This window comes from Mobula birostris, chromosome 21 (genome assembly GCF_030028105.1).
Source record: "Mobula birostris isolate sMobBir1 chromosome 21, sMobBir1.hap1, whole genome shotgun sequence".
Taxonomy (NCBI): domain Eukaryota; kingdom Metazoa; phylum Chordata; class Chondrichthyes; order Myliobatiformes; family Myliobatidae; genus Mobula; species Mobula birostris.
In genome coordinates, this window is record NC_092390.1 from 48,004,720 (window position 1) to 48,027,204 (window position 22,485).

Consider the following 22,485-nt stretch of genomic DNA (forward strand, 5'->3'; position numbering starts at 1 on the left):
TTACGTCCCGGGCGGCACCTAATTAATCAGCTTGTTTATTTCGGCTTTTTTTTCTTAAAGATGTGCTGGGTACGTCCTGGCTACCGCTGCATTCTCCGCTAATCGGTATCCGTCTGCGACCCGGGGGTTAGGGTGGTGGGACACTGGGGTGTCATCCCGTCATCTGTTTCCATCAAGGCAGGCAGGTCATCTTCTTCTATGTCTGCCTGCCTTGATGTCGAAGGTCGAGGATCGTTGTCTGCTGTGGCTAATGTGGAAGGCTTGCTTGACTGCTTAGCCTCGCGCATTTTTCTATCATACAGTTCTTTGAAAGCACTCAAACCATCTTGCAAATATGCCCTAAACCGGCGTACCCTTTCGAAATTAAAGTCGTACTTTATCATTGCAGCGAAAATCTCATGCAGTTGCTTCATGTTCAGTTCTTGGACGACTTCACTTTCGGTCCATTCTCTACTGCATTCAGTTTCGATTGTTATCCTTTCCTCTTCCAATTGCATCAGCTCTTCATCTATCAGTTCTTGGTCATGGGATGACAACATCATCCTCGACAACTTCCACAAGCCAAAGTCACTTTGTCCTTGCTTCGTTCATCACGATCGAAACGCTTAATTCTGTCTAGTTTTATGCTAAGTGTAACACCCTTACGAGCTCTTTTAGGCTTTTCCAATACCTTCGAACTCATCTTGCAAACGGCTGCTCACAGGCACGTGAAGCACGCCTAGCAATGCCGGCTAGAATGCAGTTCTGAATCCGGGGGAGGAGCGGCTGCTCGGGGCGCGTGCTGCTTTTTTTCGCGCGCTGCCTTTTTTTGTAACAGTGAAAACACCTTCTGTTAGTGAAAACAGGTAATTAATGTAGGTCTTTCGTAACAGTGAGGTTTCGTAAAGTGAACATTCGAAAAGCGGGGGGACACCTGTACTGGCAACTCCCTTTTTATGGCCAATTGGTATTGAAAATTTGTCCTTACAGAATTCACAAATCATTATCCAAAAATTTGAGAACCAATTCAACTCAGGATCCATGAACAGACAATATAGCTTCAGGTTACAGAAAATCACTATACAGCCCATATTCTTGGAACACAATCCCCTTCCTTCACTGTAATGTGGGGTGTCACTCTTTTTTGTTTGTTTACCTGTAGTTCAAAGTTTGTTTGATCAAGAAATTTCTTGTTCAACATATCTGCATACTGATTTATTGCTCGCAAAAAGACTCTGAAAGACAAAATAAACATACTGAATTACCACACAAAATGTAACAATGACAAAATGACCCAAAAGTTTAATGTTGTACATTTTAAAATCGACAATTTAATTAAAGATATAGCACAGTGTTAATCTCATTGAGCAGAACCAAACTTTATTTTTCAGAAACCTTTTTGTGAAATAGGATTTGCGTGGGATTAATTTATTTGAGTTGATGATGGTCAGCATGAGTTTGATGAGCCAAGGTGCCATGATGTATAATTTCATGGCTCTATGCCTCGAAAGCTTGTTGAATTTTACTGATACCCAAAATCAGAAAAAAAAGAATGACTTTTCTTTCTGGACAACGTGAAGAGGTATAAGACCAGGAAGGTTTCTTCATGCTTTCTGTGCTAGAAAGTATATGATTAGGACCTTTCTCTTGTAGCTCATGAAAACATTTATCCTGACAGAATCGAGATACACTTTTAAAATTGCAGCTGTGCAGTCCACACATGGAAAGCTTTTCTTTAGAATACTAAGGAATGGTAACCTCCTGCCCTAATGGAAGACAACGCCACCTGCACAGTAGCTCCATGTGTTACATCCTCCCCAACTATGACTGCAGATTACCACATGGAAAGGTTAGAAAATGAGTTATGTGCGTCTCTGATGACACACTCAGCATGAACATTTAACAGTAGGCATCAGCCCAGGAAGCTGACTACCAAAGTGAAACCACTCCCTCAGCTCTTGGGAAGGCAGAGACTTGGATGTCAGAGGCTTAAGATGCTAAAATTTGAGGTGCTTTCCAAACACAGACACTTATTTCATGCAGTGGAAAGCTTTTAACATGAAAATGAAATTACTGAGTACATTTCCTGCTATGCAGTTCTTTTATTTGGCATTCCCCTACTCCAGTTTGCTGCATGCATGCCCTGTTCCAGGTATTTCTGCAGCTATGCTTTCATAACAGGAACTAATGCCACCAACTTTTACAGTTATACGTGAGGTTAAATAACTGCTATTGACACTGCGAGCTCCAATTTAGAAAACCTTAAGGGGAAAAGAAATATCAACCCACCAAAGCATAAATATTGTAAAAAATGTTAGTATCTGTTAATGCATGGTTACAGAGAGCAGTAATTGTTAATGGAAATGACAACACATAGTATTCAGCCACCTGCACCTTTTTCTGGTGTTAATTCTGCAACTGGGATAACCTTTTCCAAAATATAGTTACTTTTTTTGAACTGTTTATCCAATTTCCTATCTTATAACTAGAAAATTCATCAGATGTAAAGCATTCATGTGTCAATATACATTAAAAATTGTGATGTACTCAAAACTTAAAAGTACAAACAAAATGTAGAGAGAACTGAGAGTAATGGAATGCATTGACACAGGAATGTTGAGATTTAGCATACAGAAGTGCAGAATGTCACTTTTTGGTAAGAATGAAAAACTATATAATCTGTACAATTCTAAACAGTGCGGCACTGAAAATTTGGGGTACAAATGCAGAAATCTTTGGAGATAGAACAGGTTAAGAAAGTTAACACATCATTCAAGGAACTTGGCTTTATGAGCAGAGTTAAAGGAAACAAAAACACAAAATCTTTAAAAAAAAGAGTAAAATCTGACGACCGGCATTCAACCTAATATAGTACCTGTTCCCTTTCCACAGATACTAGCAAACTGCTGTTTGCAGTATTTTGTGTTTATAACTTACTATTCGGCTATAACTGGGACATTTTGTCTAATTCTGTGCACCACAATTCCTGCAGGTTGTGTAGAAAGTCAAAGAGGATGCAGGGTGGACGGGTGGATCCTTAATAATAGTAAGGGCCCTGTGTATATAGTGCTTCTGATAAGTGTCCCCGATGGATGGTAGGGAGATGCCTATGATCCTCTCAGCTGTTCTCACAGTCCTTTGTAGGGACTTCAGGTCCAATGCTCGGCTGCTCCCATACCAGATGGAGATGCATGGAGATGCAACATGCCAGGATGCTCTCAATGGTGTTCCTAGAAAACACAGTTAAGATGGGATATGGGAGCCTTGCTTGCCTCAATCATCTCAGGAAGTGGAGGTACTGCTGTATCTTCTTGTTCAGGGAGGTAAGATTACTTTTAAGGAGCCGATGTAAAGTTCAAAGTCCAAAGTAAATTTATTATCAAAGTACATATATGTCATCATATACATCCTGGAGATTCATTTTCTTGTGGGCATTCTCAATAAATTCATAATAGAATAGTAACCATAACAGAATCTCCGCACCAACTTGGGCGTGTGCAAATACAATAAATAAATAAATATTGAGGACATGAGGTGAAGCATCCTTGAAAGTGAGTCCATATGCTGTGGGAACATTTCAATGATCGGGCAAGTGAAGTTGAGTGAAGTTATTCCCTTTGGTTCAAGAGCTTGATTGTTGGAGGGGAAAAAAACTGTTCCCAAACATGGTGGTGCGAGTCAGCAGCGAAAAGAGAGCATGACCTGGATGGTGGGGATCATTGATGGTAGATGCTGCTTTTCTACACCATGTAGACGTGCTCAATGGTGGGGATAACTTTACCCATGTTGGACTGAGTTGTATCTACTATTTTTTGTAGGCTTTTCCATTCAAGAGCATTGGTTGTAATGCAGCCAGTCAATATACCCGCCACCAAACATCTATAGAAGTTTGTCACAGTTTTAGATACCATGCTGAATCTTTGCAAACATCTAAGGAAGTAGAGGCACACCTGTGCTTTCTTTGTAATTACATTTGCATGCTGGGCCCAGGATAAAATGATAACGCCAATGAATTTAAAGTTGCTGATCCTGTCCCCCTCTGATCCCCTGATAAGAACTGGCTCATGGACCTCTGGTTTCCTTCTCCTGAAGTCAATAGTTAGCTTCTTGGTCTTGCTGATATGGAGTAAGAACAGGTTATGGCTATTGTGAATCCCAACCTTAACATCACATTAGACAGAATGTCTCACAGATATGACTGGGAATAAGCAGCCTTAAAGGTTAGTGAAAACGGGCTCAACCAATTCTCAATCTGAAATGGCTGTTTCTCACATCCATTTTGTACTTACTTTTTGTTCAAATGCATCTCTTCCTGAACATCTCTTCATTATTCCTCTAAATATTCTTTTCAATTCTCATTCACAATCACCCCTTTTCTTTCCTTAGAAACTGAGAAACACCTACTTATTTAAAAAAAAGAGAACAACTTTCTTCTGATTGGAAATTACTACTCTTTAAGGCATTTTGAAATTCTGCTGTAACATAGATCATGATAGATTTTTCTTACGCATTGCCACCTTTTCAGTGGAAATGCTCTGACCTTGCTAAGTTCCTCATTTCCTGCTCATCAGGCATTGACATCTACATTAAGAATACAATCAAAAAAATGTATGCTACCATATCTTTTTAAGAGTATTTAGTTTGCAGCATACCATTCAGTTCAACTTGAAACTCTTGCTCAAGACATTCTTAACAAAAATTAATAATAATAGAATAAAAATAAAGTTATGCAAAGAACTGCTCAGCATACTTCATTATGAAACAAGTTTTAGTTCAAAGTTATCTGGGAAAATTTGAAACATAATATAAACATTTTTAATACATGTATTAACTAGCCAAACAACATTGGTAGTGTTGAAGGGTTGAACGGTGTTTGGAGATATTGATGGGAGGGTTTGTATGATTTTTTTTAATAATAACCTCTCACGATGGGGGACTTGCTCTATTTCTATATCTGCACATGCTGCTTGGTCGATTGAGTGGTTCCAGGATTTTCTGCCTATGTTCCACAAACACAGTAAAAGCTGAATTTTTGCTTTTCATCCCTAGTTATGCTGTAACTCAGGTCTTCCCCCTTTACAGATGAAAAGTACTGGGCTTTTCCAGTATAGTTCTTTATTTCATATTTCAGGCTAGTTTCTGTACAGTTCCAGAATTTTTTTCTCTCCTTCCTTAGTCCAGGAAAGTTAGCTACCATTGACAAGCTTACAATGCACTCCCCCAGTTAATACCAATCCGTGTCACTTTTTCTCATTAGATCTCTGTCACTGACACACACTTTGTTCACTCCATTCTCTTCAAAGTTTAAACCTATCTACTTTCTATCTTTCCCAATAATTAAGAGTCAATGACATGAAGCATCAACTGTTTCTCTCTCCAAAGATGCTACCCAACCTGCTGAGAATTTGCAACATACTCTGTTTACATTTTAAATGCAAATAATTCACTAGTATGGAACAAGTTTTTCAATGATTTTATTTAAAGTAGTATTATATCCATTCCGTTATTTGATCATTTGGAAAAAAGCCAATGATTTAATAAGATAGTTATCCTAAGATAAAAATTACTCTCAGATAAAGTGCTGCATAGGCATTACTCCATTAAGTATCAGAAGAGTTGCTTTTCTGAACCTGCTGCAGGGAACAAATAATAACTACAATGTTTCTAACAAGTTTGGTACAGGAGATTCTTAACATTTATATTGTTTTTTTCTGGGATACACCCACCCGAAAGTGACGTAGCACAGACGCATGCTCTTCAGCCCACAAAGGCTGCACTGATCATCAACCACTCACTTACAATAATTGCATATTAATCTAATTTTTTAACTCTTCCCACATTCTTATCAACACCCCCTTACTCCAGATTTATCCTCTCACCTCCACACCAGGGGCAATTTACAGCATCTAAATAACCTACCAACCCACCATATCACAGAGAGAAGTGTGGATAAGAATATGGAGAGGAGGGGTATGGAGGGCTACACTGCAGGTGCAGGTTGATGGGTTGGGCCAAATAACAATTTGGCATGGACTAAATGGCTTTCTGTAAAAGTAATTAGCAAATTTCCCACTTTATACACATTATCAGATATTTTCATGCTTAATATTAAATTAAAAGACAATATTTATACTGTATAAAGTATCATGCAAAAGTCTTAGGCACATGTATATATGGCTAAGGTGCCGAAGACATTGGCACAGTACTGGAGCTACGAAATGTTTATCAATATTAAAAAAAAAATTAAGACTCACAAATAATGCTGTTTTAAGGGCAAATAAGATGAGATGGATGTTTTCCCACAAATCAAATCAAAACTAACCCTTGCAGGAAAAGATATAAAAAACAACTTGCAGTACTATGCAAGAGTCTTAGGCACTATATATATTTACACACACATAGACTTTTGCAGAGTACTGTATAGGATCAAAATACACATTGTTTCTGAAGAAATTGCATAATGTAGGAAACAAAGACATCTAAAACAGTGTGGATTTAATTTATTTAACTCATTTACACTGCTAAGTGAAATACAGAAATACCAAGGCATTAACTGTCTATCTCTAAATGCCCTTAAATTGAGCAGTCTGTCATGAAGCTAGAGTGATACATAGTTCAGACTAGGTATGGATGGTTGCTTTCCTTTCTGAAGGGTTATTAACGTACCATATGGATTTTAACAACAAAACAGCAGCTTCATGGTCACCATTATTGACACTCACTTTATATCCCAGATTTACTTAATTAATTAACTGAAATAAAATTCCCCAGCTGTCATGGAGAGACCCAAACATATGTCTACGGATCGTTAGTCCAGGTCTCTGGATTAATTATCCAGTAATGTAACCACAATGCCAATTTATCACATTACGTAAATCAGAAGACATAAAAATAAACTTCCTCGTTAAGTTGAACTTAAATAACAATCTCCCTCTCTCTCTCACTCACACACACACACACACATTTAGAGATACAGCAAACTTCAGGAAATTTGAAACTACCACCATAAAAACATGCAATCGCCTTTTGGATAATGCACTATCCACCAGCTTTATGATTGCAATGAATACTGCTATATTATAATCATATTTTGAGGCAGCAAGGAAACAACCACGAGTCTTAATCGAATGAATTTGAGGAGAAAAGGAACTCCAGTGAGAGAGAAAATCAAAACGTTTCTTTTGTGTTTGTTGCTCAGGAGAATTGAGTATCCTAAGTTCAAAGCTTACAAATTGCTGACATTAGTTAGACACTGTATGAATCTTTGTGCTTGTTAAAACTATGTCAAAGGGTGGCACACCCCAATATCAGTTTCAATTCTTTAATATAGACTTTTACTTCAAAGTTTACTTGTATCAATGAAAGGTTAGTCTTTCACCTGAAACATTAGCTGTATTTCTTTTACTGCGATGCTGCCTGATCTAGTCTGTGCTGCTAACATTTTGTTTTTAAACTAATGAACAATATCTACCGAGCTTAATGGAAGTAATATTTGGTTGTAAAGTTGACTAGCATTCAGAATCACTTCTCTGATAATAACAGTAACTTCTAGCGTTTGAAGATGCTGACTAAACTGAAAATAATCTAAAAGATGCAGTTATTCCAACTCTAGCCTTTCTCCAAAGAGTGTGCAGCTAATTTTGCCAAGACTATCAACACAGAATCACTAATCTGATGTCAACTTCAAGTCTTCATTCGTTTCCATAAAAAAATTAGACACAGACATTGCTCAAAGAGCTTGCAATTGCTTACTGTCACAGTTACTGTGAAACACTCACCCTCCTCACTCTGGCACCACAATCAAGATTTGATGGACCTTATAATGACATTTTAGTTTATGACATCCTAACTTCCAGCAAAATCAACATGCGTCACAATCTTTATTTAATTCTCTGAACTTGTAAAAACTGGAAATGCTTACTTCCACATTTGCTACTGTCAGTTTTTCCATCTAATTAGCATCTCAGCCAGGCTGATGCTATTTATTTTATTTAGAGATACAGCACAGTAATATGTCCTTTTGACCCAAAGTTCAAAGTAAATTTATTATCAAAGTACATATACAGTGGCATGCAAAAGTTTGGGCACCCTGGGCAAAATTTCTGTGACTGCGAATAGCTAAGCAAGTAAAAGATGGCCTGATTTCCAAAAGGCACAGTTAAAGATGACACATTTCTTTAATATTTTAAGCAAGATTACTTTTTTAATTTCCATCCTTTATAGTTTCAAAATAACAAAAAAGAAAAAGGGCCCGAAGCAAAGGTTTGGGCACCCTGCATGGTCAGTACTTAGTAACACCCCCTTTGGCAAGTATCACAGCTTGTAAACGCTTTCTGTAGCCAGCTACGAGTCTTTCAATTCTTGTTTGGGGGATTTTCGCCCATTCTTCCTTGCAAAGGGCTTCCAGTTCTGTGAGATTCTTGGGCCGTCTTGCATGCACTGCTCTTTTGAGGTCTATCCACGGATTTTTGATGATGTTTAGGTCAGGGCCTAATGTGAGGGCCATGGCAAAACCTTCAGCTTGCGCCTCTTGAGGTAGTCCATTGTAAATTTTGAGATGTGTTTAGGATCATTATCCTGTTGTAGAAATCATCCTCTTTTCATCTTCAGCTTTTTTACAGACAGTGTGATGTTTGCTTCCAGAATTTGCTGGTATTTAATTGAATTCATTCTTCCCTCTACCAGTGAAATGTTCCCTGTGCCACTGGCTGCAACATGATCGATCCACCCTCGTACTTAACAGTTGGAGAGGTGTTCTTTTCATGAAATCCTGCACCCTTTTTTCTCCAAACATACCTTTGCTCATTGCGGCCAAAAAGTTCTATTTTAACTTCATCAGTCCACAGAACTTGTTTCCAAAATGCATCAGGCTTGTTTAGATGTTCCTTTGCAAACTTCTGACACTGAATTTTGTGGTGAGGATGCAGGAAAGGTTTTCTTCTGATGACTCTTCCATGAAGGTCATATTTGTGCAAGTGTTGCTACACCACCACTCCAGAGTCTGTTAAATCTTCCCGAAGATCTTTCGCAGTCAAATGGGGGTTCTGATTTGCCTTTTTGAGAGCAGTTCTCTCAGAAAGTTATCCTGGTCTTCCAGACCTCAACTTGACCTCCACCGTTCTTGTCAACTGCCATTTCTTAATTACATTACGAACTGAGGAAACGGCTACCTGAAAACGCTTTGCTATCTTCTTATAGCCTTCTCCTGCTTTGTGGGCATCATTTATTTTAATTTTCAGTGTGCTAGGCAGCTGCTTAGAGGAGCCCATGGATGCAGATTGTTGGGTCAAGGTTTGAGGAGTCAGGGTATTTATAAAGTTTTGAAATTTTCATCACCTAGCCTTTCCTACCCATGCCTGTGAACAAGCCATAGTCCTAACAAGCTAATGAAGGTCTGAGACCGTGGTAAAAGTTACCTGAGGGATGAAATTTCTTGGGGTGCCCAAACTTTTGCATGGTGCTCCTTTCCTTTTTTTCACTCTAAAATTGTACAAAACAAAAATAATACACTAATCCTGCTTAAAATGTTGAAAAGAATGTGTCATCTTTAACTTTATGACTTTTGGAGTTCAGTTCATCTTCTACTCACTTAACTATTCACAGTAACAGAAATTTTGACCAGGGGTGCCCAAACTTTTGCATGCCACTGTATGTCACTATGTACAACCCTGAGATTCATTTAGTGGTGGGCATACTCAGTAAATCTAAAACCATAGTTGAATGAAAAACTGCACACAAAACGGACACACAACCACCGTGCAAAAGACAACAAACTGGGCAAAGACAAAATCAAAAAAGTGTTTAAGGACAAAATAATAATAGTTTATAAATAAGCAATATATATTCAGATCATGAGATGAAGAGTCCTTGAAAGTGAACCTATAGGTTATGGGATATGTTCAATATTGGGGTAAGTGAAGTTAGATTAGCCCCTCTGTTTCAACAGTCTGATTGTTGAGGGTTCCTGAACCTGGTGGTGCAGGTCCTGGGGCTCCTGTATCTCCTTCCTGAAGGCAGTAACAAGAAGAGAGCATGGCTTGGATGGTGGGGGTCCTTGATGATGGATGCTGCATTCCTGCAACTCCGCTCCTTGTAGATGTACGCAGTGGTTGGAAGGGCTTAACCCATTATGGACTGAGCTGTACCCACTACTTTTTGAGGTTTTTTCCAATTAAAGGCATTGGTGTTTCCATACCAGGCTGTGGTGCAACCAGTAAATATACTCTCTACCCCACATCTTTCAAAGCTTGTCAAAGTTTGAGATGGCATGCTGAATCTTCACAGACTTCTAAGAAAGTAGAGGCACTGCTGTCCTTTCTTCGTAATGGCAGTTGCAATACGTGCTGGGCCTAGGACAGCTCCTCTGATGTGATAACATCAAGGAACTTAAAGTTGCTGATCCTTCCCAACTCTGATCTCCCAATGAGGACCACCTCGTGGACCTCTGGTTTCCTCCTCCTATAGTCAATCATCAGCTCCTTGGTCTTGCTGATAAGTCAGAGACCGATATTGTGACACCACTCAACCAGATCTTCAAACTCTGTCCTATATGCTGGTTCATCATCATCTTTGAGTCAACTAATAACAGTGGTGATGTCAGAGTACTTAAATATGGTTTTGGAGTTGTGCTTTGCCTCACAGTCATATGTACAAAGTGAGTAGAGACTAAGCATACAGACTGCACCAACCAATTAAGCTCATGTGACCATTAACCTACTAACCCCATATGTCTTTGGAATGTGAGAGAACATGCAAACTCCTTAAAGACATCAGTGGAAGTGAACCTGGATCACTTGTGCTGTAACAGTGTAACACTAACTACTAAGCTACCAGAGGACATCACTAGAAACCACATGTCCTCAATGCAAGACATGTGTGAGTAACTTGCCTTAGAAAGTGCAAACACTGATGACAGAGCTACATTACTCAGAAGTTTCTCTATTTAGCTGCCGACATTTTCCTATATAACATGGACAATATTGGGATTTCCAGGAAGTGCATTAAATGGTGAATTTGTAGTCAGGATTTCGCTACCTTTACTCCAATTATATTCTTGCCATAGCCTCTTCAAGAAATTCAGCAAATTATTACAAAATTGCATCAATTTCTCACAAACTATGGTAAGTAATGTGCCTAACAACCTTTGCTAATATCACTACCATTTCTACAACTGTAACAACCAGAAGAGACTAAATAATAGTCAATTTAAATCTCTAAAGTTGTTTGACTGTATTTGAATGTCTGCATTTTAACTGTTGATAACCTGCTTTAATTATTTTCAAGATTTCAAAAATGTTTAAATAGTTATCTATCACAGTTTTCTGAATGATTTAAGGTCAGAAAAACATTGAAAATATTTGATAGCTTTGAGAGGACTTAGCCAAATGTTGTTTTTCACCATCAGTGATGCTCGTCACTTTGCTCCTGATCTTTTTTCCTACCCTACCACATCCAGCTTCACATATTAAAAATATGAAATTATGCCTTGGAAAGCCTTGACAATGCACGGAGGAACAAACAAGATCTGAATGGTAAGTTCCTTTTTTGTTGTGAAAACTGTATTACTTAAATATGAGCTTCACACATTAGCTGGCAGGGAGTATAGGTAAGTTTATGTTAGAGTACATTCTAGGTCATTCATCCCAATTAGTTAAGGTCACTCAAAAAGCATTCAGCTCATGCTACCCTCTTTCAAGACTGCAGCATTTAAAAACACAATTCAATGTCTTTTTCCAGCCAGTTACCACCAAGACTGACCTGAGATTGGTATCTCTAATAATGTCCATTGGCTAAAATTTTAAAAATGGTACTGATTGAGAATACCTAATCCAAAATACTTGGAGCTAGAAGTTTTTAGGATTTTTTTTATTTTGAAATCATTTCCCATTCTGAACTTATGTGCTACCAAGTAAGCAGTCTTTGTTTGTCTCACGTTCATCACATACGTGTACTTGACAGTAAAAATTATTACATACCGTCAGTATAACAAAAATATAACATGAGCACAGTGGCAGAAGCAGCACAGCAGCATTGGGAGAATACCTGAATCAGCTGTTGAACAGCAGCAAACAAACACAGGCTTCCAGTCTCCACCTACGACGCCATGTTTTGATTAAAAGATTTCAGTATACATTATTTGTATTTCACTTTTTTTTTAGATTTTATGCAAGGTATAAAAAGAGTCAACATTGTAGACTTGTCCTGGTGTTAAGATTTTCATCAGTAATGGTTTAGAAGTTTAATTCTGTTATGTAAGTTATAAAAACAATCAGCATCGTAGACTGATTCTGAGGCTAGATTTTCATGATCAGCAGATGCTTGCGATATTTAATGTCATGCCTTTTCTTAAACTTCAGCAACCAGCTTGCTGTACCTTCAATTTTCAGTTTGCTGTGATAGATCTTTGCTTGTTTCAGGATCAGTGTATCGTTAAGCAGAATATGTTCACTCTGACACTGATGATACATGATTGAGCTCTCAAGATTTGTACACTGAAAGAATTGAAGACCAGAATGCACTGCTTAAAAGGATGGTCGAAGTTACAACGTTCAACACATATGAAAGGTCTTCATAGATGGTCCTCCAGGATTGAAGCTGACTCCAGTTCTGTGACATGACTAATGCAGTAAATGTAGGCACACCTGACTAGTTCACAGACAATTTCACAGGGCCAAAGGTGCCTTCTGAGATAAGCTTGTGCAATTACCTAGTTTTCTGCATTAATTACTGATAAAATGTGATCTGATCTTCATCTAAGTCACAATAATGGACACACACAAGTAAAACGAAAGGCAGAATGCATATTATAGCATTATAGTTACAGGGAAAGAGCAGCAGAGATAAAAGATACAGAATGCAAGGGCCACAGTGAGGTAGACTGGAAGATCAAGAGTTCATCTTAATCACATGCCAAGTTCATTCAAGAGTCTGAGAACAGCAGGATAGAAACTCTCCTCGAGTCTGGTAGTGCATGCTTTTAAACAAGAGAGGAGAGACTGCCTTGAGGTTGGGGGTGGGGTGGGTTGATCCTTGATTATGTTGGCTGCTTTCCTGAAGCAGTGGAAAGTACAGACTGATTTAACAGAGGGGAAGGCTGGTTTGTGTGATAGACTGGTCTGTGTTGCTATCTCTCTGCAATTTATTGTAGTCTTGCGGGGGGGGGGGGGGGGGACAGTTGCTATACCAAGCTGTGATGCATCCATAGAATGCTTTCTATGGTGCATCTGTGAAAATTGATAAGAGTCACCGGGGACATGCAAACTTTAACAACTTTCTGAGGAAGTAGTGTCATTGACATGCTTTCTTAGCTGTTGTGCTCTCATGGCTGAACCAGGTCAAGTTGTTGTTGATATTTACACCTAGGAACTTGAAGTTCTCAAACATTTCTAGCTCAGCACCAAGGTCCAGATAGGGGAGTATAATTTACCCTGCTTTCTGAACTCAATGACCAGCTCGTTTGTTTTGCTGACATTGTCTTCACACCATGCCATAAGCTCTCTAATATAACTTCTTGCAATTCAAGTACCATGTTCTTCTGATTCTGATCTAGGAGCTTGATGCACTATTCTAAAACATCAATTTGTTTGCAGAAGGCTTCATTTAAAAACTTCACTGTCTGATTCAGAATACCAGTAATTTTAACTTCAACGTTAATTTTGTTTGTTAATGAAAATCTACACTAGAGCCTTTTGCTCAGAGTAAACCACGGATTTATCTTGACATTTATTATGATGCACTGCAAGTTGCTACTGTTGATGTTATTAACATCAATCTGCTGCTTTGCAGGTCAGACAATTATATCACAAAGTCACATCTGCCACAAATGCATCTTTCAGTTAAGTCAATAAATGTCATTAAAATAAGTTAAAAAGTAGTAATTAGCCCTGAAAAAAGATCATCTTTATTATAAGATCTGAGAGTGCTTATGCATACAATTCAGAATTTAAATTAATTCTCTATCATACAGCTTCTGTAATTTATTTCTCCTAAGATCTAATGGATTATAAATCAGTTTAACTACCCCTGGGCATTAGGGGAATGAGGTAATATATGCTCCTATTGCAATGAAGCTTGACACTTTGTTTCAGGTCAACTGGAGCATTAAATAGCCTAGAGATCATAATGTTGTCTCTTGCACTCTGTATGGCTACTCCCTTGGCTTTCTAAATCCAACATGCTGCATGGAACAATCAGTTCTGCAAGATAGCATATTATCTATTGCAAGCAGGACAGATTTATGATAAAGCTGTGTTAACTGGAATGTCTAATTTGTTTTATTCAAAATAATTTTCCTTTGTTAATATTAGCATATTTGAAATACATGAAACATCAGGCTTTTTAAATAACTTCAGATAATCGTACCTTTTTCTGGTGAAATATTAATTATTCCTGAAAACAGTTTCCAGAAGCTATGAAATTAGTACATAAACCAGTAATAGGAGGATTCCAATGTCAAAATAGGAAGTATTCCAGAGTAAATCAGGAAGGTTAGCAACTGATATATAACGTTGAACAAAATACTACACTAGAAAAAACAGATTTCATTTAGTATAATTACCATAAAGGATTCTTTCTTGGAACATATATAGTCAATCTCACATATTTTAAACTGTTCCAATTCACAAATAAATTTTCAACACTGTTGCTTTGTGGATGACACTAACAGCTCTTCACTTTACACCAAAATTCTATCATCAACTTAACTTGAGAAACAAATTGTTCTAGCATAACTTCAAACAGTAAGAAATTTAATTCACAAACAATTCTAAATCTTGTGATGATGGACAATAATGGTGTATTGCTTAAGATGCAATTGTTGAATGTCCAGCTCTGTTTTATTAATTTTGCTCGAAAATCCTGTGGATATTCACACATGACCAAAAAGAGTATACATGTCTATTACAGATGTAGTTAAGACTACATCAACTGCATGGTGAATGAGGTTCTAAATTTTAAACCATGCGAGCGTACATCTAACAGCCAGCAAGAAGGATTTTTAACTTGAAACTTTACTTATGATATCAGATTTCTATGTTTTTTCTTAAAATTATTTGCATGCATGGTTATGAATTCATGAGTCCATAATCCCTCAAACCAAAGTCAATTGTATACTATGAACATGTTTTCATATCAACAAAAGACCAGTCAGAATCAGAGGTAATATTACGTATATATACCCCCATTTTGAAAATTCCAACCAGGATTACTAAATATGAAACAAAAGCCAAATTTGCCAAATATATGAAAGAAAAGATGACGATTTGTATTGTGAACTTTAAAAAATTTTTTTTTATTCAATTTTCAAATTTGGTTACATGGAATAATAATATCTACCCTCCCTCCTCCCCTTAACCCTTCCCCCCAATACATACCCCTACCTAATTGTGAACTTCTGACCTGTTTCTCTTCAAGCTTAAATTTTACTTGGCAATTATAAAAGTATATTTAAAATTTTAAATACATTTTTTACAATTTTTAAATAGCTTTCTGTTATTTTTAAGAATTACAACTTTATAATCAGTTCAATATTTATTTGCCTTCAAATCTTAACAGCATCAATTTAAAATTTACATTTATTTTCAAGGGATGTTTGACATATATATTAACTTGGATTTAATTATGCTGCCATTTCTCCCATTGTATGATACATATAGATATTTCCCTAAAATAGCTAAAACAGAAATAACTGAGAAATATACTCAGTAACATCCTCTGTAAATCTGATTACTGACTAAAAATTCAAAAAACAAGTTCCTATGCTCTGGAAGTGGAAGTATGTAACTAGGGGAGTTGCCCAAGAGTCAGTTCTTGGAGTTCAATTATTTATGATTTATATTAATGATCTAGGGAAGAAGTAGAGTCCAAGATACCAAATTCTGCTCAGGTCATGAAACTATGTTGGTCAACATGTCCTTACGAGGATACTTGGATATGCAAAAGATTTATTTTGTTTTATTTATTATTGAGATACAGCACGGAGTTGGCCCTTCGAGACATACAACCCAGCAACTCCTGATTTAACCTAACCTAATCACAGGACAATTTACAATGACCAATAAACCGAACACCAGGTACGTCTTTGGACTGTGGGAGGAACCCAGAGCACCTGAAGGAATCCCACGTGGTCACAGAGAGAACATACAAATTCCTTAAAAGTAGCGGCGGGAATTAAAAGTGTTGTGCTAACCAAATTTAGATAGGTTCACAGAAAAGGCCAAAACTTGGTAAATGAATGCAATGCCCTGGTTCATATTTTTACTGTTATGCTGTATATATTTCATTTTGGCAGTCTCAGAAAGCCTACACAGATGAAGCAGTAGAAGGAATGAACAATATTCTAATCAACTCACTGACCAATCACATCAACCATCACCTGCAACATATTCTGTTGATCCTGCATGGATGTCCTTGTCCACGTTAGAACCCAATATTCTGGGAATGAAAAATGTCATCTACCATTCCAAAAAAAACACAACTGATTGGAGAAATTAAAGATCAAGAGGAAAAATCTATGATAGAATGCAAGGGAGTAATGTTTAAAATGGCAAATGCAGATTTTAATGTACATCTATAAATGATGGGTTCAGAGGCAAAAACATATAATCATTATCTACAATCAGTGTCTGAGAAAATGGGAGAAGTAGTTATGATCTGAAATTATTAAACTTGAGTTGAGTCTAGGAAGCTATATAATGCTAAATGACAGTATGATGTGCAGCTCCTAGAGGTTTACTTGAACTGTGCAGGTGTCCACAGATAGAAAAGTAGAGCACACAAATTGGGTAGAGAATTAAATTGAATGAGTGGACATTATCAATAAAATTATTACTTAATACCCTCATTGTCAAAATAAACATTGGAAGCAAAATCATCTCATGCAGCTGATTTTGCTAACTATTACTTTTTTATATACATTGGAATTGCTGAAATTGAAGAAACTGAAATAATTTCCAAATATTAATATACCTTCTGTGAAGTGCAGAAGTTTGGAACTTACAGATTTGGAAAACAAGTCCTGCTGAGGTTTCCTAGAATAATACTGGAGAATATTTTTTTTGAAATACTGTATATGCCAGGTTTGATATCAATGCCTTACTTAAAAACATAATACTTGTTTTGAGTTAATATTTTTTTAAAGATGATTAGCTTTAATTTAAATTACTTTTAAATTTATTTATATTTTTTCATTTTTATTACTTTTAAGCTTTATTACTTTTAGAAACTTGTGGGGAAACTGTCCTTGCTGGGACTCAATACACTTCCCTCAGCAATTGGCTACAGGACTTTTTAACAGTACGGCCACAGTCAGTTCATACGGACAGCAATATCTCTCGCCCCATTATGCTGAGCATTGGCAGCCCACAAAGCTGCGTGCTCAGCCTGCTGCTGTCCACACAGCTGACGCATAACTGTGTTGCAGGATCCAGCTCAGACCCTGTCATCAAGTTTGCAGATGACACAACAGCGGCTGATGATGATGAGATGGTGTATAGAGAAGTACTGGAGTAGCTGGTGGATTGGTGTGAGAAGAACAACCTAAGCCTGAACATGGAGAAGACAAAGGAATGTGCAGATAAACCAATCCCCCTCAAATACATGGCTCCTACATAGAGACAGTTAAGTGCATCAGGTTCCTGGGAGTTCATACCATGGATGACCTCACCTGGTCTCTTACTACCACCTCCAGAGGACTCTGAGAACAGATGAGAGGACCATAGGGGTTTCTTTACCATTCATCGGGGACATTTATCAGGAGCGCTGCATACATAGGGCCCTGGGTAATATTACGGATCCCACCCATCCATCCAACATCCCCTTTGACTTTCTATCATCAAACAGGAGATTACAACGCATAAAATCAAGAACGGTCAGGATGAGAACAGTTTCTTCCACCAGGCCATTAGGCTTTTGAACTCCCAGCCGCATCGTATTCGAATTGGCACTGGTTAATCTGTTCCATACCTTACAATACCTTATGGCTTTGTTGACAAGTTAGCAGATGATACGAAGATTGATGAAGGGGCAGGTAGTGTTGAGGGAACGGGTAGGATGTAGAAGGACTTAGACAGATTAGGAGAATGGGCAAGCAAGCAGCAACTGAAATACAATGTTAAAAATTGCATGGTCATGCATTTTTGTAATAGAAATAAATGTGTGGACTACTATCTAAATGGGGAGAAAATCCAGGCATTTGAGATGCAGAGGGATTTGGGAGCCCTTGTGCAGAACACCCTAAACTTGCAGGTAGAGTCAGTGGTGAGGAGAGCAAATGCAATGTTAGCATTCACTTCAAGAGATCTAGAATATAAGAAAAGGAGTGTGATGCTGAAGCTTTATAAGGTTCTGGTGAGGCCTCACCTTGAGTACTGTGAACAGTTTTGGGCCCCTCATCTGAGAAAGGATGTGCTGGCATTGTAGACGGTCCAGAACAGGTTCACAAGGATGATTCCAGGAATGAAAGGGTTATCATATGAGGATTGTTTGATGGCTCTGGGTCTGTACTCACCGGAATTCAGAAGGATGAGGGGGGATCTCATTGAAACTCTTTGAACGTTTAAAGTCCAGACAAAGTAGATGTGGAAAGGATGTTTCCCATGCTGGGAGAGTCTAGGAAAAGAGGGCACAGCCTCAGGATAGAGGGGCGCCCTTTCAAAACAGAGATGCGGAGAAATTTCTTCAGCCAAAGGGTGATGAATTTGTGGAATTTATTGCCACACCCAGCTGTGGAGGCCAAGTCGTTGGGTATATTTAAGGCAGAGATTAATAGGCACTTAATAGGCACTAATATGGCATCAAAGGTTACAGGGAGAACGTCGGGAACTGGGGTTGAGGAGGAGATAAAAGAAAGGATCAGCCATGATTGAATGGTGGAGCAAACTCAATTGCCCAGATGCTCCTATGTCTTATAATATTTAATAATAGTGTACTTTAGTTTGTTATTTATGTGTAATTCATCTGTAGATTTTATCCTTACCATCAGAAGTTATTGTGTGTTATGTGCTTTACACCAGCGGTCCCCAACCACCAAAGCATGCGCTACCGGGCCGCAAGGAAACGATATGATTTGGCGATATGAGTCAGCTGCACCTTTCCTCATTCCCTGTCACGCCACTGTTGAACCATTATGCACGCGAGGTCATTACCCACACGTCATCTGTGTCAGGGCGGGAAGGAGATCAACTCCTTAAGCTTGCAAATGACGGCGGGCTGAGAAGTATGTTTGACATAACATCTCTGCCAGCATTCTGGATCAAAGTCAAGGCTAAATATCCTGAGATAGCCACGAAAGCACTGAAAACGTTGCTTCCATTTCCAACATTTTTCTGGGAAGCGGAGTTTTCTGCAATGAATGCAACAAAAACTAAATTGCGGAATAGACTGGACATAAGGAACTCCCTTCGAGTATCGCTGTCTCCCATCACCCCTCGATAGGACCGTGTTGTTGCAGGGAAACAAGCCCAGGGCTCCCACTGATTCAGCGATATTGGTGTGTTGCAATGATTTTATATGTTCATACGGGAAAATATGTGCTGTGTGTTTAATATCCAAACATTACTTAAAATGTTATTACGCTATTGACTTAAAAGTGACTTATATAACCATATAACGGAAACAGGCGATCTCGGCCCTTCTAGTCCGTGCCGGACGCTACTCTCACCTAGTCCCACAGACCTGCACTCAGCCAATAACCCTCCATTCCTTTCCTGTCCATATACCTATCCAATTTTTCTTTAAATGATAATATCGAACCTGCCTCTACCACTTCTACTGGAAGTTCGTTCAACACTTCAAGCTCCCCTGTCCTCTCCTGATAATTGACTTATCACTATATTCATGTGAGGAAAATATGCGCTGTGTGTTTAATATTAAATTCGTTAGATAAACCGTTTTAGAAACGAAATTGACTTATCACCTATATTCTGGTTGTGATTAACATGCGCCCCCCCCCGGAACAGAATCGCCAAAAGCAATTTGTAGAAAAAAAATCGGCACGTACACACATGCGCAGGTCACGCATGCGCACTGGTGCCCGCGCAAGGCTTCATAGTCATTGTAGTCTTACTCTGGGTAAACACAACGTATTTGACCGCTACTCTTTTCCGTTGGCAATCCTACCCACCACCCACCACCGCACCCCGCCCCCCAACCCCGGGTCAGCCGGTCCACAAGAATATTGTCAATATTAAACTGGTCCGCAGTGCAAAAAGTGTTGGGGACCCCTGCTTTACACTATGGTTTGAAGGAACATTGTCTCACTTCTCTATAAATTGTATAGTTATATATGTTATATACATGTGCGTCGTTAAATAACAATAAATTTCACTTGACTTGAAATATGCAAGAGCATGAGCCTTAAGTTAAACAACAGCAACTCAAAGATCCTCTATCAGCCTGTTCCCGATGCAAAAATTAGCCGCAGGGAAACAAAGGTTCATGAAGAGACAATATAATATGCAGACTACTTTCCATTTTTACAAAAGCTACAATGCATCGAACCAGACATCCTGATGAAATTCAGCCCAGTTTATAAAATTGCCAGCACAGCATTTGACAGTCTGAAGAAAAGTATTCAAGGATCAAGAACCATTACAGTCCTAACAATAGCAATGAACCACATCATTTAGGAAAGGAGCAATGGGATTTATGCAAGACTGCAGGTAGTCTAACAACTACACAGTGGGATGGCTGGTGCCACCACTATTCCAATAAACTTGCTTCACAGGTCTTTAACGTGTAAGCAGAAAGTTGAGCCTTTTCAGCAGTGAATTTTAACAGCAATTTTAAAGCTTTTTTTCATGTCATGCACCTTTTTTGATCATGTCCTTAAGGCTGAAGGAAGAGCTGTATGCTTTCATGAAACTGAAGCACAAGATGAAATATTTATAGTTAAGAAACAGATGTATGACTTCAAATAAATATAAAATGTAGGTCATCAGCATAAAAGATATTCAAAAAGAATGGAGGCCTACTACTAGATATATAAACAAATAAAAAAGAAATCCTCATTTGGAAATCTTAAATCAATGTAACATTTTGATGATTTGGGGTGCCACGGTAGCGTAGCGGTTAGCACGACACTGTTACAGGTTGGAGCGTCATAGTTTGGTGGTGCCTATAAGGAGTCTCTGATGTGCTCCCCGCAGAATATGTGGATTTCCCTCAGGTGCTCTGTTTTCCTCCCACAGTCCAAAGAAATATCGGGGAGGTTAACTGGTCATTGTAAATTGTCCTATAATTAGGTTAGTGTTAATTGGGGCTGTCTGGGGTTGCTGAGGCGGTGTGGCTCAAAGAACCAGAAGGGCTTCTCCAAGCGGTTCACTAAAAAAAGTAAATATAATGAAACATTAGAAATAGAAACTGGTGTAATTCATACTCGTCTTTGAGCGCAATTCCTGCAAAATGTTGCACACTGATTTGATTCAGCGATGAAAAATTAGGCAGGAGCTTAAATGCTCAAGCAAAAATAAAATGCAATCAAACAACTACTGTACATACAGTAGTGTGCAAAATTCTTAGGCACATTTATATAGTTACGGCACCTAAGATTTTTGCACAGTATTGTAATAATTTTGTGTATTGCACTGTCCTGCTGATGCAAAAAAAGCACATTTTATGATATATGTAAGAGATGATAAACCTGATTCTGATATGGGTCTCTATTGTGGACTGAGAGCGGGAAGGGGGCAGGGAGAGGGAATCATGGTTGGGAAAGGGGAAGGGAGAGGGAAGCACCAGAGAGATATTCTTGAATGATCAATAGACAAATTGATTGGAATCAAATGACCATGCCTGTTGTCTCAGGACTGGGTGTGCCTGCACCTGCGCCACCCCTTGCCCCGGCAGTCCTACTCTACCACATGTCGTACACTCCTCCTGCGTTGCTCCACGCTTGCAATTCTCAGCATCTGCTCCTGCCAGATTTACCAACCCTCTCACCACTCCATGTTGATAAATGAAGTACTGTGCAAAAGCCTTAGTTACATACAGTTGAAAGAAAAATTTTGTGAATCTTTTCCAATACCTGTTTTTCTGCATTAATTACTCATAAAACGTTAACTGATATTCATCTATGTCACAATAATAGACAAACACAACCTGCTAAACTGATAACATGCAAACAATTGTATTTCTAGTCAATACTGAATAGAGCAACTAAACAATGGCAGTGTAGGTTCAAAAAAGTATGTGAACCTCTGCTACAAAAGCTACTTGGAGTCAGGTTTTCCAGCCAATAAGTTGAGATCGGAGGTGTTGGCTGTAGAGGTGCCATGCCCTTTATAAAAAAGGCTCGCCAAGTCAAGTTACTGACAGAGCCTACTCTTCTCAAGAAAGATCTGTTTATGTGCACCATGCCTTGATCGAAACAACTTTCAAAAGACCTTAGAAGAATAATTGTAGGGATGCATGAAGCTGGAAAAGGCTACAAAAGCATTTCTAAAGACCTGAGTGTTGATCAGTCCACAGTAAGAGAAATTGTCTACAAATAGAGAAAAATCAGTACCGTTG

General features: G+C 38.4%; 1 protein-coding gene across 3 annotated transcripts in view; it reads right to left on the reverse strand.

The window, feature by feature from the left end:
- Positions 1-22,485, reverse strand: part of dock1 (dedicator of cytokinesis 1) — a 555,786-nt gene that overhangs the window by 173,254 nt on the left and 360,047 nt on the right. For all 3 annotated transcript variants that reach the window (XM_072239408.1, XM_072239407.1, XM_072239409.1), the window contains one exon: positions 1,136-1,214. In XM_072239408.1, the coding sequence (XP_072095509.1) occupies positions 1,136-1,214 (79 nt within the window). The remainder of the gene's footprint in view (positions 1-1,135; positions 1,215-22,485) is intronic.